The sequence below is a fragment of the Choloepus didactylus genome, chromosome 15 (genome assembly GCF_015220235.1).
Source record: "Choloepus didactylus isolate mChoDid1 chromosome 15, mChoDid1.pri, whole genome shotgun sequence".
Lineage (NCBI taxonomy): Eukaryota > Metazoa > Chordata > Mammalia > Pilosa > Megalonychidae > Choloepus > Choloepus didactylus.
This window is the reverse complement of record NC_051321.1, coordinates 29,392,394-29,414,790: the sequence shown is the minus strand read 5'-3', so window position 1 is coordinate 29,414,790 and position 22,397 is coordinate 29,392,394. Positions and strand designations below refer to the sequence as shown.

General features: G+C 31.6%; 1 protein-coding gene across 2 annotated transcripts in view; it reads left to right on the top strand.

Moving 5' to 3' along the window:
* Positions 1–22,397, top strand: part of SLK (STE20 like kinase) — a 59,970-nt gene that overhangs the window by 22,137 nt on the left and 15,436 nt on the right. Inside the window, exons 2-13 of one of the 2 annotated variants that reach the window (XM_037804379.1) lie at positions 3,298–3,462; positions 5,098–5,146; positions 5,459–5,608; positions 8,872–8,944; positions 9,112–9,306; positions 10,462–10,543; positions 11,608–11,736; positions 14,007–15,359; positions 17,341–17,471; positions 17,700–17,823; positions 19,097–19,276; positions 21,683–21,775. In XM_037804379.1, coding sequence (XP_037660307.1) covers positions 3,298–3,462; positions 5,098–5,146; positions 5,459–5,608; positions 8,872–8,944; positions 9,112–9,306; positions 10,462–10,543; positions 11,608–11,736; positions 14,007–15,359; positions 17,341–17,471; positions 17,700–17,823; positions 19,097–19,276; positions 21,683–21,775 — 2,724 coding nt within the window. The remainder of the gene's footprint in view (positions 1–3,297; positions 3,463–5,097; positions 5,147–5,458; positions 5,609–8,871; positions 8,945–9,111; positions 9,307–10,461; positions 10,544–11,607; positions 11,737–14,006; positions 15,360–17,340; positions 17,472–17,699; positions 17,824–19,096; positions 19,277–21,682; positions 21,776–22,397) is intronic. The other variant, XM_037804380.1, reaches the window with a different exon arrangement.

The following is a 22,397-nucleotide window of genomic DNA, read 5'->3' as shown; positions in this document are numbered from 1 at the left end:
ACCTCTTTGAGTTGTTAGAGTTCTTTAATACGTATTTTATTTTTAAAGTGTTCTTTATTAGAATTATAGTATGGTTACTATATGTGAAAAATATTTTCCCCCAATGTAAGTGGGTGTGTTTTTCACTTTACAGTGCTTTTAGAACTTGAAACCAGTACAGAAAATTCAGGTAAGTTTTAAGTTTTCCTGCAGCCCTTATTTGTTTATGTAAAAGGGCCAAGCTTTATTGATGATTTATGAGTTTAAAGGCAGTGCTTTTTAAGTGGTTATGTTTAAGAAATCTTTGTCAAAGCTGAGGCCACTAAGATTATTCTCCTATGTTTTTTAGATGTTTTATCATTTTCGCTCTTACATCTAGTATCTATGATACTTTTTTATTTCATTCTTGATTGTGGTATAAGGCAGTGTTTGCTAAGTTAATTCTTTTTTTAAAGAATTTCATGCTTCTAGGTATTAGCTGGATGAGATTGTTCTTTTTAATCCTTTCTCTCCTTGAATTATCTTGGCACTTTTGTCAAGAATCATTTGACTCTTTTCGTTTTTTGTTTCATTTTTTGTTTTTTTCGTTTTTTTTTTTGTCTCTGTTTCTGTTAGGTCCTCACTTTATTTTTATCTGTTTATTTTGTATTCTTTATATTTTGTAGTGTAAATTTTGTTGTTTTCTTTTTTTTTTCTGTGTTTTGTTGTTTTGTTTGTTCTTTATATCTAGGAGAATGGAATAACAGAATGTGTTAGTATAAGGAATTTTAGAGTTTGTCTAGTGCTGGTTATTTCCCCCACTTCATGCCATTTCATTCACAAGTAAAAGACAAATCTGTAAAATCTTTCAAGGCATCAACAGAAGCAGGCATCATCTGAACAGGATGACTTTAACTCTACCCACAATAAATATCCTTGGTCTCCTACTAGTGTTCATATTTTACAGTGTCCCTCTCTAAGGACAGGGTCCCCTCTGGTCTCTTTCTTTCCAGAGTATTACATTAAAATGGTGGGAGGAGAAGAGTTTATCTCACTAGCTTATTTCCTCTTAGGATTGACTCAGGGGTGAATTGTAATTATTGTTGGCTAAACTGTAATATCTTCCTTAGGATGACAAGCTTAACACCATATTTCATCAGGCATAAGGTGGGCTTTTCTTTCTTTCTTTCTTTCTTTTTTTTTTTTAATACTTTTTAACATCCCAGAAATTGAGATCTGTCTTTTTCAGTCAGTGCTATCTTGTAATTGCTCCTGGCCAGGTGGCAGTCATGAAATAGCTGTCATTGCCTGTGCAATGTTGTATCCCTGGTGTCCAACACTTGCAACCCCTTGATGTTTCAATCAATAAACAGTTTAAGGACTTTTTGAAGAAAGAATGTGAATCCTGGTTGCAATTAAAAAATCTTCTGTTAGCACTTTCTGGTAAGATCAAGAAAGCATCAGCATTATAACTTGCAAAATGGAAGTCAGAGACTTCAAAGAAAACCTTGCAAAGAGTAGTGGAACACTCTAGGAAATTCTGCACCACCAGAGCTGTTAATAGCCAGAGGATGATAATGTGTGGCAAAACACAAACATCAGAAAGCTCTGAGTCAAAAAGTGATATTAAGAAGTTTTATATGACCAAAATAACTCTTCCTAAAAGTATAAAATAAAAATTCTAAGTGATAAACTATTGTCATAGTTTAATTGGCAGTTTTTCATTCATTAGTGGGGCATAAAATAATGATGCATCTTAAGAGATGGCATCTTAGATTTGATAAAATATGGTAGATTAGAATCTAGAGTTGTAAGGTTTACTGGTATAAAATAATCTTCTAAAACATACTCTATCAATCCTAAACATTCGTATTACTTTTTATTTCTGTTTTCCCAAAGAAAGTAAAACTTAGCAATAATCAACTCAGGAAAATGCCTTACACAGGCTGATACATGTTTTGCTTATTCTTTTCATCATTGTCTCCAAAGTTAGGTAATAGATGCCTAAGAAGTCTTCTATATATTCTTGATTAGTTAGTACTTGATTGTTAGTACTTGATTGTTTCTGTGAAAAACATGTCTATTTTTTTTTAAGTCCAAATAGTATGAAAAATACCAAGAAAGTAAAAAGCACCTGAAATTCCACCATCTTTCTGGTATTTCTCAGGCAGCTTTGCATATGTGGAAATTGATATACAATTTTTGAGAAATGACATACTTTTCATACTGTTTAGTAAGTTGCCTTTTTTCTTGTTCAACGAAGTATAGCTACCATTCTATCTTAAGAAATAGTAATTAACCAATTAATTGATTTTAATGGCTGCATGATTTTCCATTGAAGAACTGTATTGAATGATATAAGGTTCCTGTTGATGGATATTTAGGCTGATTCAGTTTTCTGTGTTTGGATATGCATGTTTTTTATTTTGTGAAATTGTCTCCTTATAATTTGGACATTTATTTATTATTAGCTTTTAAAAGTTTGGTATTTTTTTTTGGATTTTAAAAGATAGATGCTGAAATTATAACATAATATTGAAATGTCTTTTAAGACATCTGATTAGTAATTTAAAGTTTGCTTCCTAACTTTCAAAAAAAAAATCTTGGCTTCTACCACATATTTTAAAACCCTTTCATTTGTAATAAATGGAGGTGAGAAGTTACTCAACCGAAGAAAGGAAATGAAAAAGTTAAAGTACTAATAATGAGGGAAGTTGTCTAAGTTGATTGACATACAGAGAGCCTAGAAAGGGTAATGATTTAATAAATAAATAATTTATTGAAATAAGGAAAGGGTTTTAGACTCAGACCTGGATTTGAATTCTGATTCTACCTCTTATAAGCTACATGACCTTTTAGCCTCTTCAAATTTATTTTTCCACCTTTAAAGTAGGGATGATAATAATAATGTATCATGGGATTGTTTTGAGCATTAAGTAATAATAGTAATAATTACAGCCAGCATTTCTAATTCTTACTATATATACCAGGCATTCTTTGTATTAAATGTTAAAATTTTTATTTCACTTGGCAAATACATTGTATCTTGAGTCTCACAAGCTTGTGAGGTTTAGGTACATTTTACTGATAAGGAAACTAAAACAGAGCAATTTTTTAAGTTGCCCCAACTAAAAAGTTGTCCCGGTTTATTGTGACAGAACCAGAATTCGAGCCTTAGCACTCTGACTCACTAGAGCCTGTGATTTGAAACACTGTCCTATGTGAATGTAAAGCTCTTAGCACAGTGCAGGCATGCATTAGATAATATTTATATTTAAGCCGTTTCTTAAAGATAAATATGCATTTTAAGTGTGACACTTCTAATACTTTCATATTTAGGCCCAGAATAAAGAGACCAATGTTTTAGCGGCTGCAAAGGTGATTGACACCAAATCTGAAGAAGAACTTGAAGATTACATGGTTGAAATTGATATATTAGCATCTTGTGATCACCCAAATATAGTCAAGCTTCTAGATGCCTTCTATTTTGAGAACAATCTTTGGGTAAGCATTTTTATTGATCCATAAGAGTAGCCAAGCTGACATAATTGTCCTAAAGAGCTTTATGAGTTATGAAAGACTATTTTATGTATTACCTCTTCTGTTTAAGAATGAAAGTTGATCTAATGATGCCCCGAGGATCATTAACAGCATAATTATCCTCAGCTTCAGTAGATGTTCAGATCTGTTTTTTAGATTATCAGTTTCATTATGATGATTGTTTGAGATTGGACCTAAATGGAGAAACCTGATATTAAATTTCTTAAAATATGAAATTGGATAGCATGTTTTTTGTTTGTAATTGACATTTAAACATTTACTTTTAAATTTTCTCAAGTGTTTTTTGTTTTTCTAGAAATTGTTTATAATTTCTCACCCTAAACTTTTTTGCAAATCATGTAATAAAATATAAAATATTAAGTATTTATCTATTAGATTATCAGGCCCAACTTTAGTACATGATGTACTGGCTAAGGCTGCATGTATAAATTTTGATTATTTTGTGAAAAATATTAGGCACAGATAGAGAAATAAAATATTAATAAATGTAGTAGCCAGTCACTTGCTCTGTACCAGCTCTAATTTAATCAGGATGGCTTTTTTTTTTAATGCAGTCTTAGTTTTCCTCCTTGAAGCAAAGTGGTATGAGAAAAGAGTACAAGAAATGCCTATTTTTTTTATCCTGGTTCTTCCAGTTAGCAGCTTCGAGAAGTCACTTAACCTTTATGAGCCTATTTACTCATAATGATTGACCTCCTGAATTATTTTTCAAATAATATAATGAATTTGAAAACAATTCAAAATTAGTGAGCATCTGTCAAAAGTAAAGTGTTATAAAAAGGGGGAAAAAGCAGGAAGCTACATAATTTGTTAAAATATGTTAACTTTAAAAATTAAATGTAATTATTATTGTGGTCTTTTCAGGACTCTAGCAGGATGTTTCCAGAGATTATAGTAAAAATGAACTCCTAGACAATTTAATAAACTAGTAAGATCCTTATTGGATCGATTACAAAATAAAAATTGGGGCGACTGTGAAGCATAATCTAGAAGGAGTGATAGAAATTTTCACAATAAGTATAAAATTGCAGCTGTGATAAGAGCTAAGAAGGAGAGGTATGTGGTACTATTATATCTTGCCAGGAAGGTCAAGGAAGGCATCCATCAGGAAGTGATCGTTGAGCTGGGATCTGAAGCTTTTGTGTGTATATATGTTTTCAGGACTTGTTCCTATTAATCAAGTTAAAAAAAACTTTTTTTTTTAATCACTTAAAGCACACTAGTTGTCTTAAAAATGAGAGTAATGAAATCTTTCAATGGTGATAAAGTGGATATATAATACTGTACTAAATAAAAATTCTGTACCTGGAAATTTTAGAGAAGCAGGGATGCTAAAAATAGTCATTAACAAAATGTCCGTACATATGCAATATGTTTTCTTTGTGCTTTCTCAACTGTATATCATTTAAGACTCCTAACTCTTTTGATAAAGAAAATGTTCATGTTCAGCATAATATTGTTTCCATAATCTAGATTCTTTGATAGCTATTCCTTTATTTCTTTTTCTAAATTGAAGAAAAAATACTCAAACTCAATATAATTTTAGACACATGCTCTTTTATTTTTATTTGTATGCAGATCCTCATTGAATTTTGTGCAGGTGGAGCAGTGGATGCTGTGATGCTTGGTAAATGCCTTTTAACTATCTTAAATTATAGTTAATAAAAATAAGAGGATTTAAAACATTTACTACATATATCTTATTGTTGAATAAAGTTAAATAAATTGAGAAATGACTTTATTTATATTCTTGAATGGTTATAATAAAATTCTATAATGAAATATTGGGTGTAATATACAGGAAATTAATCTTTGTAGATATTTAGTTCTTCTAAAACAAATTTACTGTATATGATCCTTGACATTGATGATAGATATATAGCTTGCTGATGTGTTTTGACCATATAAAAATGCAGATACGTTTACTTTTTCCTGACAGAACTTGAGAGACCGTTAACTGAGTCCCAAATCCAAGTAGTTTGCAAACAGACTTTAGAGGCATTGAACTACTTACATGATAATAAAATCATCCACAGAGATCTAAAGGCGGGCAACATCCTTTTTACCTTAGATGGAGATATTAAATTGGGTAAGTTTATTTCCCTAAAATAAACATTAGAATTTGTTCTCTGAGGTTTACCCCCATATATATGTGATTTAATATTGCTTTATTGCTACTCAAATATGTGAAACATTTAATTTTTTACAAACGTCATTAGATTCCGAAAGGCACCCAAATTAAAGGCGCTTTAAAAAGAAAGTTAAAAATGGATGAATTTTTATTTTCAAAAAGGCAAGCTTTTTAAAGACTGATTAAAGATATTTTTCCCTTAAAATTTTGTATATATCCTTAATACTTCTAAGTATAATACATTTAGAATATAATATAATATTTAAAACTCCTAACTAGTTTTACAGAATGCATTTTCATTTCCAAAACTCATGATTAGTGAGTTCTTTTTTCCATGTCTAGTTTTATACTCTATTTTACGTAGATACAGTACTTTGGCTAAACTAACAAAGTAACCTTAGGTCTGAAAAGGTTTTCCTAAAAGGAGTATAAGGACTGGAATTTTAAATTTTGCTGTTAACAGTGAGGAAATGAACAGTAACTTCATAAGAAGAATTAGATGTGTATTTTGGATTGGAAATTAATTAATTTCATCTGACACATATAAAAGAAACATATATCCCTCTTTAAGTACATCCAAGATATGAAAATAAGAAATCTATTGCCAATGTCTAAATTTATGTACATTAGAAGGATACTGAAAGGACAAACTATATTCATTCAAAGGCCATGTTGATACCAGTGATTATAGCCATTTCATTTCACTTTGTCATGACATCTAAACAGGTTTTCTACTACGTATGGTATATAATTCGATGTACTAAATTTTAATCCTTTTATTGTGAAACAAACACAGATACGGAAAAACTAACAAATGTATAGCTTTAGCTTAGTGAATTATTCTATGGCAAATACCTTTGTAACCACCATCCAGGTGAAAAAGAACTTTGCTTGCCTTGCCAGAAGGTCTCCCATGTGCTGCATCTCAATCACTGCCCCTCCCTATACAAAAAGTAAAATTATACTGATGTTTATAGTAATAATTTCCTTGCATTTCTTTATGGCTCTATCACCCAGTTTTCATCTCTACACCTTGGAGTTTTGACTTGCCCATATTTAAAACCTGATTTTTCTTTAAGTCTCTTAATTTACAGGCTTCCCCTCCATCCCTTTCTTTTCTTTATATTTTATTTATGGCATGCATTTTCATGGGAGTGATATTGCCCCCAAGGGGGCAAAAAATTGGTTGGTTCTTTGGTAGCAAAAGAATCTTAGATATTATAGTGGTATATCCATCACGTACACCCCTATTTTGGTAGGGGTGGTTTCTGTATCTGTATTTTCAGGTCACAAAAGCATTACAAATTATAATTTTTCCCTTTTAGTCCTCATTTCTCTGTGTACTGCTCACCACCAGTCCTTACGTTGATGTCTCTTTGGTCATGTTGGTTGTTTGAAGCTCATTTTCTGGTAGTTACTTCTGGAAGAGCTCTGAATTCTTACAAACTGAGTTTGTGCCCTTCATACTAGAAGATCAGTCTTGCTGATTGAAAATGCTTGGCTCACGTTTCTTTTCTTTTGTAACTGAAATATGTTACTCTGTTTTCTTCTGTCATAAAGTGTTGCTGTCGAAAAGTCTAATAATCTAATTTCCTTTCCCTTGTAAGTTATGTGCTCTTTTTTTTTCTTGAAAGACTAATAATTTTACCAGATTTTTTCTAATAAATACTGTACTCTTATGATATTCAAATCTATTTTTCAATAATTTTTTTTGAATTAATAGATTTAAGTATTTATAGTGTTCCATTGCTTTGACTTTCTTCTTTAAGGACTTTAATTATCTGTATGTTGGGTCTTCTTTGCCTATCATCAGTATTTGCCATTTCCTCCAAAATTCTTTTTATCTTTCTTTGTTTTCTTTTTATTTTAAAATTTCTTCTCCCTTTCTCCTTCTCGTCCTCTTAAGACATTATTTGTTGTGTTTATTTGCTCTTGCATTTCTTCTAGAGTAGTATTCACTTCTAAAATGATTTTTTCTTTTATTTATAATTTTTTTCTTGAGTTCTGTCACTTCATTTGTGAGTTTTTCTGTCTTTAACATGTTATTCTTTTATATCATATATAATTTTTTTTATGTCTTGGAGCTCATTTTGAAATAGTATGTTATAGTTTTGATTCATTTTTTGGGCATGTTTTTCTTTCGTGCTTTTATTGTCTATAAATGTTTTAAAATTTTAGTTGACTACAGGAACTATTTTTTATGTAAAACAATGTATATTTTAACAAATATATTACTGAAGATTTGGGAATACTTAAATATTTTTGAGTTGGCTAGCATTAAAACAATTGCAATTTCTGCTTTATTAAGTCATAGATACTTACAGAGAACTTTCCATTTCTGTTACACCCTGTTGGGTATATACATATATGTAAAATAATTTTACCCTTAAGAATCATATGATAGACTCATAATTATAATACAAGGCAGGATTTTATGGATTCTTTAAGACTTCCACCAACAGTATATCATCAAAGTTAAACTTACAGATATTGTTAATAATATTAGCTACCATTTTTTGAGTCTGTTCTCTGTGCCAGGCCTCCGGGCAGCGGCACCAAATCCTGGATGTTTCATATTTATTCATTTCTGAGATTCTCTCCACTTGTAAAACATGAAATTTTTAAAAATTATGTATATATGGCATGAGGTAGTTATGCAGTAATGGCAACCTTATGTTGCTGTAAATGGTTGTCTGAGCTCTCAAGCTGAAATGGTGGGGTTAACAACAGATAAGACCATAATGTTGCTGTTTTCTATAATTTAAATGAGAAAACATGTAGTTCACAAGTTTTTCTTTGTAATATTAGTCATGAAAGACTGCTTTGGTATAATTTCTGTTTTTTACACTACAGAGAAACAAGTTTATGTATGTTAACTTAATTGCAACATGTAGCACTAGTTGGCATTTGTTTTTTGTTTTGAAGTAGTAGACCATGGTCTCTTTTAAAGTTAAAGTTACCATTGTTTTTTTCGATTCTGCAGAATTTGTCATCTAAGATATATAAAGAAGAAAATATTACTTGTATTAATGATGGGATTTTTTTTTTAAGCAGTTTTGTGGCCAAAGAAAGAGTGGTCAAGATTAGGATAGTAGCTTACCCCTTAATAAGGGTGGTCTTATTAAAGACAAAGTACACCCTCTCCACCCTCCCCACCCCTGTGAAATGCAATAAACTATACTTAAAAGCTGCCATTAATGCTTTTGTATATTTATTTCAAGCGGATTTTGGAGTATCAGCTAAAAACACAAGGACAATTCAGAGAAGAGATTCCTTTATTGGCACACCATATTGGTATGTATTTAGTTTTTTGAATTTACATTATTAGTCATGTCATCAATTATTACTCATTGATTTTGTCCAATAATTGGTGATACTGTTTATACTGCTTATCTTTTATGTGGTTTGCAATCACTGTTATTAAGTTAACCATTTTAACTTTCAGTTCTCTCTCTTTATAGGATGGCTCCTGAAGTAGTCATGTGTGAAACATCTAAAGACAGACCCTATGACTATAAAGCTGATGTTTGGTCGCTGGGTGTCACTTTAATAGAAATGGCTGAAATAGAACCACCTCATCATGAATTAAATCCAATGCGAGTGCTGCTAAAAATAGCAAAATCTGAGCCCCCTACATTAGCACAGCCATCAAAATGGTAAAATTACTCTATAAACAAAGCTTTTTAAGAATCAAAACTTGATGTTTTATTCTTCCAAATTTCCAAGAATATTTAAATTTAGCTACATAGTACCAAGACTATATGAATTAAATGACTGAATTTTGGTATGTTTTCAAGACTTAAAGACCATACAAACTCTTATAACTAACTTTTCATATGTATTTTAAAATATGAGTGATTTAAGTTCTGCATGAAAAAAACACTTTCTGTACTATGAGAAAGTGAGCTATATATGTGGTTGATTTATATTTGTGGAATTTAACATAATAGAATTGTTGTGATTTTTGCATACTTGTGAATATATGGCTGTTTGGTTTGCTAATGCTGCTGTTTTGCAAAATACCAGAAATGGGTGCTTTTATAAAGGGGGTTTATTTGGTTACAAAGTTACAGTCTTAAGGCTATAAAGTCTTCAAGGTAAGGCATTAACAATAGGGTACCTTCACTGAAGGATGGCCATTGGTGTCCAGAAAACCTCTGTTAGCTTGGAAGGCATGTGGCTTGCATATGCTTGCTCCCAGGTGGCATGTCAAAATGGCATTCTCCAAAATGTTGCTCTTGGGCGTTTTGTCCTCTCTTAGCTGCAGCTCCTCTTCAAAATGTCACACTCCTCTTCAAAATGTCACTCTCAGTTGCTCTCTCCACAATGTCACTCACAGCTGCACTGAGTTCCATTTGTCAGCTCATTTATATGACTCCAGTGATTTAATTCAGACCCACCCTGAATGGGTGGGGTAACACCTCCATAGAAATTATCTAATCAAAGTCACCAACCAACATCTAATCAAAAGGTCACACCTTAATGAAAAATATTAATTAATCTGTCCCCACAAGACGGCATCAAAGATAATGGTGTTTTGGGGGCCATAGTACATCCAAACTGACATGATAGCTGTACCTCAAAACTATAACCATGTGCCTATTTACATAGATGTTTAACATGTATTTACAGATGAATAAGTAGTATAAAATCTTAATATTCCCATTATTAGTTTTCTTATTTTGAATTAGTATTATTACAACAAAATAAAACTTGAGCATAATTTATCAAAGCAGTTTTATTTGTTTATAATAAGAAGAAAGTAAAATAGAATGTTACTCTATTTTATAATGTTAAACTTTATTTTGAAGGTCTTCAAATTTTAAGGACTTTCTAAAGAAATGTTTGGAAAAGAATGTGGATGCCAGATGGAATACATCTCAGCTACTGCAGGTAAGATCATACAATTGTTTTAACATCTCTTTAAGAAGAATAAAGTTTCAGATTCATTCTGTGTCCTCTGTTTCTCTTGAGTTTTTCTGTGGAAACTCAAAATACATTGTAGTTGTTAATATTTGCTTTACAAACATATGTGCTGCCATTGTTATAAAACATTCAGCATATAAGTCATTCCTATTGTGCCTTTTTGGCTCAGTTTAATTATAATCTTTTCATTTTGTTAGTTATTTCCACTTGTTTCTCCATTGACTAGAAAGCAATTGAGGAAAGGGGCCATGAGCTATTATTTTTTGTCTCTCATAGTTAACATATGTGTTCAGTAAATATTGTTGACTTTTTAAAAAAGGTGTTAAAGTGATTGGATAAATTTAATTTATATGCATTAGCCTTACAGTGTTTTAGGTTGACCAACTTATCCTGGGAAAAAAAGCAGGAAAAAATTGCCCTGCTATATTCAACAGGTATATATCCCTGGAACACATTGCTTCTTATTTTTAATTCACTCCCCTCCAACATTTGAAAGTCTTAACCTGTGACAGACACTGTTAAGTACTGAGGAGATGGAGATGAATAAAACATCTTACCATCAAGAATATTAGAACCATATCAGATAAACAGGTGTTTGTAAATGCTTTTAACAGAACTCTGAAGCATTTAGTAATTCTTTTATTGAGGCTTTGGCAGGATTTATTTTGCTTTTTTAAGAGTAGACTAACTTGAAACCCGCCCTAATTGAATTTTAGTTCAAATTTTCGAGTATGAAATTTACAAACATACAGAAAAGTACATATGCCTACTACCCAGATTTAACAGGTTTTATCATTTAGACATATTTGCTTCAGATTAAACAATGAAAAGAAAATACAGGTATAGCTGCAGCCAGCCCCTACCTCTATCCAATCTCTTTCCCTTCCCAGAGATGATATTATCTGAAATTGTTTGTATTTTCCTACCCGTGTGTTTGTTTTTACCATTAAGAATGTGTTTTATGTTTGCAACTTACTTTACAAGCAAGTATTTCAGTTATTATTGAGTATGCTGTCTTTATTGATCACCAGCATCCCTTCGTTACTGTGGATTCCAACAAACCAATTCGAGAATTAATTGCAGAGGCAAAGGCTGAAGTGACAGAAGAAGTTGAAGATGGCAAAGAGGAAGATGATGATGAGGAAACAGAAAATTCCTTGGTCAGTATTTAGAAGGGAAATTTCATTTAGATATTTTTTAGAGTTGGTTAAAAGATTGTTTAAATTCATGCTGTCTATCAACCATACTCTAGTTTTACTTCAAAGCACCATTTACTTTAAAAACATTTTTTATTGTGGTAACTTATACAAGAACACAAAATTTCCTCTTTTAACCATTTATGTGTGTTCAATTCAGTGATAACAATTACATTCACAAATTGTGCCATCATTACCACCATCCATTACCAAAACTTTTTCATCACCCCAAAACAGAAACTCCATTTCCATTAAGCATAACTCTCCACTCCCTCCCTTCTCAGCTCCTGGTAACCTATAATCAACTTTCTGCCTCTGTGAACTTGCCTGTTCTAGGTATTTCATGTAAGTGAAGTCATACAATATATGTTCTTTTGTATCTGGTTTATTTTACTCAATATAAATTCTTCAAGGGTTGTCCATGTTGTTGCATATATCAGCACTTCATACTTTTTTTATTTTTTTTGCCAAAAAATATTCCATTGTAAATATATACCACATTTTCTTTACTCATTCTTCTATTGATGGATGCCTGGGTTGCTTCCATCTTTTTAGCTAATGTGAACAGTGCTGCTGTGAACATTGAGTTCTGTTTGAGTCCCCATTTTCAGTTATTTGGGGTATATAATTTGGAAGTGGAATTGCTGAGTCATATGGTAATTTAACTTTCTGAGGAATGAACAAACTGTTTTCCACAGAGACTACACATTTTACATTCCCACTAGCAGTGCATAAGTAGTGCACCAGATTTTTCCACATCCCTATTAGCACTTGTTCTTTTCTTTTTTTTTTTTTTTAAATAATAGCCATCCTAGTGGATGTGTGTGCAGTGATTATGTTTTTTATTTTCTTTTCCATATGTTTATGGCCCATTTGTATGTCTTCTTTGGGAGAATGTTCAAGTGCTTTGCCCTTTTTTAAATTAGGTTGTTTTTTGGTTGTTGTTAGAATTCTTTATATTTTCTGGATATTAAGCCCATTTGGGATGTATGATTTCCAAATATTTTCTTCCATTCTGTAGGTTGTGTTTTCACTTTATTGATAATGTCCTTTGATGCACGAACTTTTTGATTTTGATGAAGTCCAATATTTCTATTTTTTCTTCTGTTGCTCCTGCTTTGGGTGTCCTATCTAGGGATCTGTTGACTAATACAAGTTCCTGAAGATTTTCCCCTATATTTTCTTCTAAGAGTTTTATGATTTTTAACTCTTAAATACAAGTCATTGATACATTTTGAGTTTATTTTTGTATATGGTATGAGGTAGAGGTCCAGTTTCATTCTTTTGCATGTGGATATCCAGTTTTCCCAGCACCATTTGTTGAAGAGACTATTCTTTACCCAGTGAGTGGACTTGGCCTCTTAGTTGAAAATCAGTTGTCCATAGTTGTGTAGGTTTATTTCTTAACTCTCAATTCTATTCCATTGGTCTTTTTGTTCTCATGCTACCACCACACTGTTTAGATTACTGTAGCTTTGTAGTACCATTTTATTTTCAAATTAATTTAATAACGTAAATTAGATGTTTCATGTGAAATTATTTTTTCAAATATTTATAATAATTAAAAGGAACTTTTATAAAGGGAAAAATTTCATACTATTATACATATGTTATATTTAAATACATTATGATCTTTTGAAATATATATCTTAGTTATTAGATGGTTTGGACTATAGAAAGGTGTATATACAAACATTTTGTCATCCATTTAAAATGATTTAAAATGGGAATGTGATATAATTTTCAAGAATAGTGAGCCTTTTGTTGCTATTAGTTGCTAACTAGAACCCATTGTTCTTCAGTTGAAGTAGAGACTAGAAGTAAGGAAACATGTATGCAATCAGATATTTTCAGAGCAAACCTTGTCTTCTCCTTTGCGTCACAGCTAATGGAAACCAGGGGTAGAAATCATCAGTTTGGCTTTTGAAATTGATGGGTAACAGTATAAAATTTTTAATTTTAGAGGTAAAGATTAATAGCAAGTTTCCTCCTTGTTACGCATTTTCGTTGTATTTATTATGTGAAGATATGTGTATTGTTTAAATTATTTTTATAACTTAAGCAACTTTTACTGAATAAAGATATTAAATCCTGATTTTATATATAAACATTGCTTTGTTTAAACACATTTATATGAACTTGTCTTGAGATGTTTTAACGCTAAAAATATATATGTAATTATCATCCAGTACCCATTTATTAAGCATTTTTTACTTACTGAAATTTTTTTTTAGCCAATACCTGCAAGTAAGCGTGCCTCTTCTGACCTTAGTATTGCCAGCTCTGAAGAAGATAAACTTTCACAAAATGCTTGTATCTTGGAATCTGTCTCAGAAAAAACAGAACGTAATACTTCTGAAGATAAATTTAACAGCAGAGTTGTTAATGAAAAACCCACCATTGATGAACCTGAAAAAGCTGCAGATGGTGTTAACGAACTTATTAACCATGCTCCTTCAGAAACTGCAGTTGAACTTCAAAATGGAACAGGAGTAATCAAAGAGAATGGGAGAGAAGAGAAAAGATCTGAGCTTGAAAATCTACCTGATACAGAAGACCAAGAAACTGTGGACATTAATTCCATTGATGAAGATAAAGAGAATAATACAGTGATAACTTCAGAAACAAATATTGACCGTAATCTGAAACCTGAGGAAAAAAGGGATCAGGAAAGGCAACAAATATTGGAAAATAAGCTTATAAAATCTGAAGAAATTAAAGATACTTCTGTTCAGACATTGGATATAGTTTCTCAAGAGACTGGGGAAAAAGAGGCAGATATACAGGCAATTGAAAATGAAGTTGGATTTACAAATGAAGACACCCAAGAAAAATTGGGAAAAGATGACAAAACTCAAAAGTATGTCATCAGTGATACAAGCAATGTAAAAACAAATGAGGCAGTAGATATTGCTCAGGGGGCTGTTAAAAACAAAGCTGAGGATGCTCAGAGTAATGATGGGAAAGAAGTGGTTGAAATAGACCAGAAATTAATAAGTAAGGTAAATCCTGAGGCTGGTGGTACTGAGGAAGTTCCTATTAAAGAAATAGTTGAAACTAATGAGAGAGATCAAAAATTGGTAGAAGGTAAAAATGAGAAACAATTAATCAGCAGTTCAGAAAACATATTGAAGACCAGTGAGGAACCAGGGGCGAATGAAGTTGAAGAAATTACTGAGTCAAGTAGCACTGAAGAAATAGAAATCAGAAATGCAGAGATATATACTGACCAAAAGAGTGTGGGAAGTGAAACTCAGGATGATCATAAAGATACAGAGCAAAAAGAAATGCCATATGAAGTGCCAGTTAAGCCAGAACCTCAGGTTACTGCAGCTTCACAGCTCAATGAACCTCAACCTGTTCTAATACCTAGTATTAATATCAACTCTGAAGATGCAGAAAATAAAGGAGAAATAGGTGCTTTATCAAAAACTGAAACCATGCTGCTCCCAGAATCAGAGAATCAAAAGGAAAATGATACTGATTCTGGCACTGGTTCCACTGCTGATAATAGCAGCATTGACTTGAATTTATCCATCTCTAGCTTCCTAAGCAAAACTAAAGACAGTGGATCCATATCTTTACAGGTAAGTATACATGATTCCTTGTTTGGATTTTTCTTTGTTATTTTGACCTTTTAGAGTTTAGGTGAAACTGATGTCTTGAAAATAAAACAGCACTAAATCAGTGTAATATTAAATCCTATAAAATTCTTAAGGGCTATGAAGGCAATTAATTTAAAAAAAAAAGGAGAGGTTCTGGATATAATCTTGAAATTTTTGGTAGGACTATCTATTTTTGCCAACCTGGTATAGATAAACAGTACAAAATAGTGCCAGAGTAGCAATTTGGGTTCTCTAATTGTACATATCTGGATACTATTTTAGCAAGAATCAATAAAATATGCAAGAATTGAGAAATTGAAATAATAGTCTTTTTAAGCACTTTTAGAGTCTAAAAAGCCCTTGATTTACCACTGGCCGTATAAATAACCACTCTTGCCTCCTCAGTCACAGCCATTGCTACTGCCATTAGACCCATTGTGGGGTAAACAAAACCAAAAACTAAAACCCAGAACACTTGGCAGCTGTTGGAGCGTAATTCTCAAACCTTAGTATGCTTAAGAGTTACCAGGCGGAGTGGTACGTAAGGCTGGGATGGGGCCTAAGAATCAGCATTTGTAACAAAAGCGCCCATAGAATTCTGATAGAAATGAGCCATGGATTTGTTACCCTTTGAAAAATACCTCGTAAAGATCCTAGGTAAACAAGTAGCAGAAGACAAGACTGTGGAAAACGGAAAACAACCTAGAAAAAGTGACTAAGGACAGGACTCCAGGGCATGACTGATTAGCCTGCCTATCTGCCCCAAATTATTACACATATTGCCTGGATTTGCTTCTTTTTTATTGAATTTACTTTGTTTCACTGACTGAAATTCCAGCAATCTGAAATTTATTCACTTGTCATTCACTTTTAAAAATGCAAATACTTCTGTGAGAATTAAGGAGCTATTAATTGTGGATAATTTAGCAGGAATTACTGCAGAAACGGAAGATTTGGAGGCTAAAGGGAGGTAGATCTAGTTTTTGGAACATAACAACTTTGCATTTTAGAGTAAGCCTGGATAGGGTTTGGGGCTTAGGGAGGGGAGCATGAGGATCCTGAAAGCCTGGAGAATAAATCAGTAGGTGGTTGCAGAAAGGTGACTGGAAGGTGACAGAGACACACTGTTTAAAATTCTAACACATTAGTATTTTCACATTTCACTTTTGCTCCCTTGGCTTTCTAAGCCCTTCCCCCTTACCAAAATAAGTAAGTATCTGCTCTCAACACTATTTGTAGAAGTGTTATTCCTATTGCTTTTGGATACCAGTTGAGGAATGAAGGATTTGGTCCTAATGAAGAATTTTAGGGATTAGTTAGCATGTGGGTCAAGTATTTTAGGGGGTAGAGTGGAGTTGTTGTCTTTTTAGTAATTCTAAAATCATGTCTATCTCTAGCCCTTAGATGAAAGAGGGCTATAGGATATTATTGTTGCTGGTTGAAATAGATTATTGATTGCCAGTCCTGGCAGTGTTTAAAAATTACCTGGGAAGCCTTTTCAAAGTACAGATTCCTGGCAACCCTCAGACATATTGATTTAGATTCTTTAAGGGTTGAGCTCCAGGAATTCATTTTTAAGTGTATTGTCAGTGGTTGTAAAGAGCAGGGTTACCTGAGAAACCTACAAAGTGAAAAGAGGAAAAAAAATGGTTACCATGTAAAAATTATTCTAATTAGTCATTTATGTGAATTGCTCATTAACAGTCGTGACTAATTATGGTACAGTAAAAGTTATATATACACATCATAAAAAGTTTTATTTGATTTCATCTGTAAAGTCATATTTAAAGCAGGAAAGGTTTATGGTGATATACTGGTTCCACAGATGAGTCTTATTGCTTTATGTGATTTATATGTGTAGTCTTTTAAAAATCTTCATGGCTGTTCAATTTTTTTTTTTAAGAAGAAAATATACCTCCGGTATTCCCTATCAAAGCCTAATTAAACTGAAATTCTCACTCAGGAAACAAGAAGACAAAAGAAAACATTGAAGAAAACACGCAAATTTGTTGTTGATGGTGTAGAAGTGAGTGTAACAACATCAAAGATAGTTACAGATAGTGATTCCAAAACCGAAGAATTGAGGTTTCTTAGGTGAGTAGAGATACACTCTAATTAAAACTAGTTTTGTGATTTCTTTCCGGTCTCTGCAAACTCCGTAGAACAGAGAAACAAGGGTAAATCCTTGGCTAATTTTGGATCACTCTTTTGTTGCTTACTTTTCCATTTAAAAAAAAAAGTTATTTTTAGTTTTTTTTTTTTTTAATGTTACTTCAAAGGTAATTTTTGCCATCTTTCCTTATGTCCATTAAATTTTATCAGACGGCAGGAACTTCGGGAATTAAGATTTCTTCAAAAAGAAGAGCAAAGAGCCCAACAACAGCTCAATAGCAAACTGCAACAACAACGTGAACAAATTTTCCGGCGCTTTGAGCAAGAAATGATGGTAAAGTCTCAGATTTTGGTAACATTTGTTAATAATGAAATTTAATGCTAAAAAAAAACTTAGAAGGTTTTAGAAGTTATTCTCTAATTATTGGGTTTCTCTGACTTAATGTGTTTTTCTGACCTTTTATCTTTTTAATGTTCTGTATGACCATTCACATTTAGAATCCAGATTTGTAGCAGTTGTCTTCAAATCTGGCTGAGTTTCCTGGGGACTTTTCCAAAATCCACTTACTTTTCTGGCTTCTATAATTAAACTTCAACTTCCCTGTTGACATTTACTAGTCAAGGGTAATTTTCACTGAGCCCCTTCCAAAAAAAATTTTTTTGTGCTCCAAGTTAGGAAAGGAATTAGTATTGTAATAGCAAAATTCTGATAACTTATGTTGAACATCTGATTTAATAAAGATAGAAAAAAGATAACTTGAAATGTTACAGTATTCATGTTTTGAGTATACTCCTTTTGTTTTACTTATAATTTTAAGTGGTTAGGATTGTTTTGTGTTAAGTATGATACTGTTTATTAATATTTGTTGGATCATAACTGAGAATTCTTAAGAAAATAATTAACTTTTGTTACTATTTTTATAGTATTTATATTGTTTTCCAGAGCCTTATCAAAACTGTGCTTTTTTCCCCAAAACATTTTCTAAAATGTTTTACTATTTTTAATCTTTATTTTATTTTTAGAAGATGCCTTTTCTAAATATTTAACTATTCCTATATCCAAAATTGCTGTGTTACTGAATTATTATATCAGCAGGAGTCTTTTGTTGAAAGAGTAGATTTATAATTCCAAAAAGATTTCTTTCAATGGAATAAGAAGTGTATCTTAAGACCTTAGTGAGGAATAGTGAATCTAAAAATGACAAGAAATGTTACATTATTAAATAGGCTTCACATAAGCCCTTTGCTTTATCAAAGTTTTTACTGGATAAATATTGACATTTTTCTAACCTAATTTAGTACTTCATAGCAATGGGATATTCTTTTGAATTGTCTAAAATTTTTGAGCATTCAACTGCTTGTATAATAGAAAAAATATTTTCCATGTTAGTAAAAATTGAACTGCTTACCTTTTTGAAGAATTTATCATATTTTAGTGAACTTTGACCAGAGTAGTGAGGAATTAAATTTGGCTTATTCAGTATTGCAAAGGTTCTATCATTACTAAATTTACGTGCTAGTTGTGTGCTCTTAGTGAACATCTTCACTATAATGGGTTAATATGGATAATAGAAAAGTGAAATGATTTTGAGCTATATGTTTTACAGAGTAAAAAGCGACAATATGACCAAGAAATCGAGAATCTAGAAAAACAGCAGAAACAGACTATAGAACGTCTAGAACAAGAACACACAAATCGCTTGCGAGATGAAGCCAAACGCATTAAAGGAGAACAAGAGAAAGAGCTGTCCAAATTTCAGAATATGCTAAAGAACAAGAAGAAGGAGGTGAGTGTAACTATTGTTTTTAATTACTAAATCTGTTTTTTTTATGTACACTTAAGATTGTTATCTAAGGAATTAGTAATAATACTTGATAGTTATATAGCACTCATTCATTCTCTCATTCGATTTTCCCAAAAGTCAGGTAGGGTAATAATAAAGTTAGGTGTTAGCTCCATTTGCTAAGAAAACTAGAAGAAAAGAAGTTTACTTGACCTGCTCAAGTTCATAAAGCTAGCAGTAAGTGTCCAGCTAAGCTTTGAACCAAGTCTTCATATTGAGTTTAATCATCTCCCTTCTAATCTATCACTCCTCCTTTATTAATGCAGCACTTACGGCCTGATACAGAATATGTTTTTAAAGAAAACTTACTATATTATGTTTGTATGTAGCAGCAAAACTCATGTTATTATTAACTAATTATATACTTATCATCTTTGATTCATACTTTTAACGGTTAGCTTGATTGCCTTTCTTCGATATTTTGCTAAAATAAAAGCTGAATAACATGAAATTGAAATAGTGTCTGTAAGCTCATCAAATTGTGGGGTACTTTGAGGAGTTGCAAGTGTAAAATATCTGTAAAATCATGAGTCCAATGAGTTTTTCTCCTGAAAATGTTCCATATTGTTATAGAATGTATTTGCAGTACTATTTACTATAAGATTGCCATTTATTCAGAAGGAAGATTTACATATTAGTGTGTCTTTTTTGTCTCTCAATTAAAATAAAACTAAGAGAGATTTACATATAAGCAGTTTTCAGACATATTTTTTCATTTATTCTGTACCTTCAGTGTAGGAGGAGGATTTATCTTTTCTTAATAGAATTATGAAATTATAATTATGGTCAGGGACATATAATTATGATCAGTTCGGTTAGATTGGAACAAAAAAGATCAGCTGAACTTGTAAATATAATTTCATTTTTGTACATCTCAAATACCTAGATTCATTGACTTTTAACATTTAAATTATGAAGAAAATTAAACATCATATTTCTAAATTTTAAGTATCTGCTTTTTAAAAAGATAGAGGCTAGTATTCATAAACAATACATTTTATGATTTCTTTACATAGGGATGAATGAAATGGTACCATTTCTAAAAATTACTTTTTTGTTACTATATATGTTTTATATAGAAATGTTCTGTATACCATGATGTGTGACGTTAATGAAACTACATATTAATTTTCTTCTTTAATAAGAAAGGTTATTCTTATATCTGATTAAACATTTTTTTAACACTTGAATACATGATTTAATCCTAAATCCATGTAAAGGTTTCTAGCTATTATTGTTTTGGGGTAGGAGAGATTTAGCCAGTGAATGTGTTTGAGATCATAATATGCATATTTTAAATACTTATATTATGCATTTTTTTTCTTATCACTAAACTTCTTGCATTTGGGGAATCTCTTCCTTTTAATGGTGATTTGGTTTCATGAGGGGTTATTGATGGGAAATTTTAAATACACTATGTTAAATCAAAATCAGTCTCTTTCACAGACCATCAATAGCATGTGGTGATTTGGAATCCGGTTTCTTTCAGTGCTTCTACTTGTAATCACATGATTATTTTCTCTAGCTGAATTATAGATCTATTGTTAGATGGAATACACATTTAGGATTTCAAAATGTTTAAAAGGAGGAGCTCTAAAATATATTTCATCTTATAATATATTCATCTGGTATAATAAATCATAGTTTGCTAAACTTTTATTTAAGAATGCATGTTACTAGTTTTAAAATTGACAATTAAGGTTGGCTTCAATTGTCAGCAAAGGAGAATGTTACTCTTTTCCTACACAAAGTTATCAGGCCCATTTTTACCACATACCACACTGTGTATAAACTGGTTTGTTTTGAGGAAAAAACTTAGTATTCATTTATTTCTCCTTCATGTATTCTATGATTTGCTTTCTCTTTTTTTTGACCTCATGAAGTGGATTTCATATAGAATTATTTCTTTGGTGTTATTTAGCCAATTATGAAATTTGCACTTTTATAAATGGCATTAGCTTTCCTTATGTTCAGTATTTTAAGTGGTATCAGATGATATGTTTATCATTTTATGATCTTTAAAAAGGTTCTTTTGAGTTTATCACATTTAGTTCATCATCAGTGCTGCAGTTCTTCACTGATTGCCTTTGGATCTTTAAGTGAGAAAATGATATATAGGGATAATGAAGCAACTAATTAACCTTTATATGGTGTAATGTCCTTTTCTGCACTGAGATTAAGCATGTTCTATCCTTTCATTCCTTTTCACCAAACTAACACCTATGCTAATGCATGTTGAAAGGAACTTTTTTTTTAACAACTTTAATACTTATAGCTTGTCTGCTCACATAAATGCTTGCTGTGGAGAAAGTACTATTTCCCCACCTCCTGCATGCTTATACACTGTAGGTTATAAATGAAGTGGAGAAAGCACCCAAAGAGCTGAGAAAAGAGCTCATGAAACGCAGGAAAGAGGAGCTTGCACAAAGCCAGCATGCTCAGGTAACAGCAGCAGCTTAATGCTACTAAAAACGAAAAGCAGCATTACACTCACAGCTTATAAACTGTGGTTGAGAGAGTAAATTTTAACTGCAATTATATGATGTTGACTTCTCCCCATTCAAAGGTACCCAGGATATTCTTTACATAGTACAAAATTCTCACTAATGGTAACGTTTAAGTTGCTGATATGAAATTAAGTGGAATGTATGGAAAGCTGAATCCAGATGAAAAAGCAAGTATGTTAATGTATAATCCACTGTTACTTAATTTTAATCATCACAGACGTTTATATTTTTAAGTAGTAATGCCGGTGTTTGATAGAAGACATTTAGGACAGAAAAGTAGAGGGTGAATATCATAAGCTTTGTGCATATAAAAAGAATAACTAGTTGAAGGCCAGTATTTCTATATAGTTCAAAGATGGAAGAAAAATGATAAATGGTAACATTTAATGGTAGAGCAAACATTTATTACTTTTAAACTTGATAACATAAGCAATTGTAAAATCAGATTTTAAATATTAAGTATATTGTTTTTCTTTTCGATTCAGAAATATAAATAATCCAGCAGTTAACAAATAGACTAGTTTTACCTATGTTGAGTTAAATAAACTTAATTATAG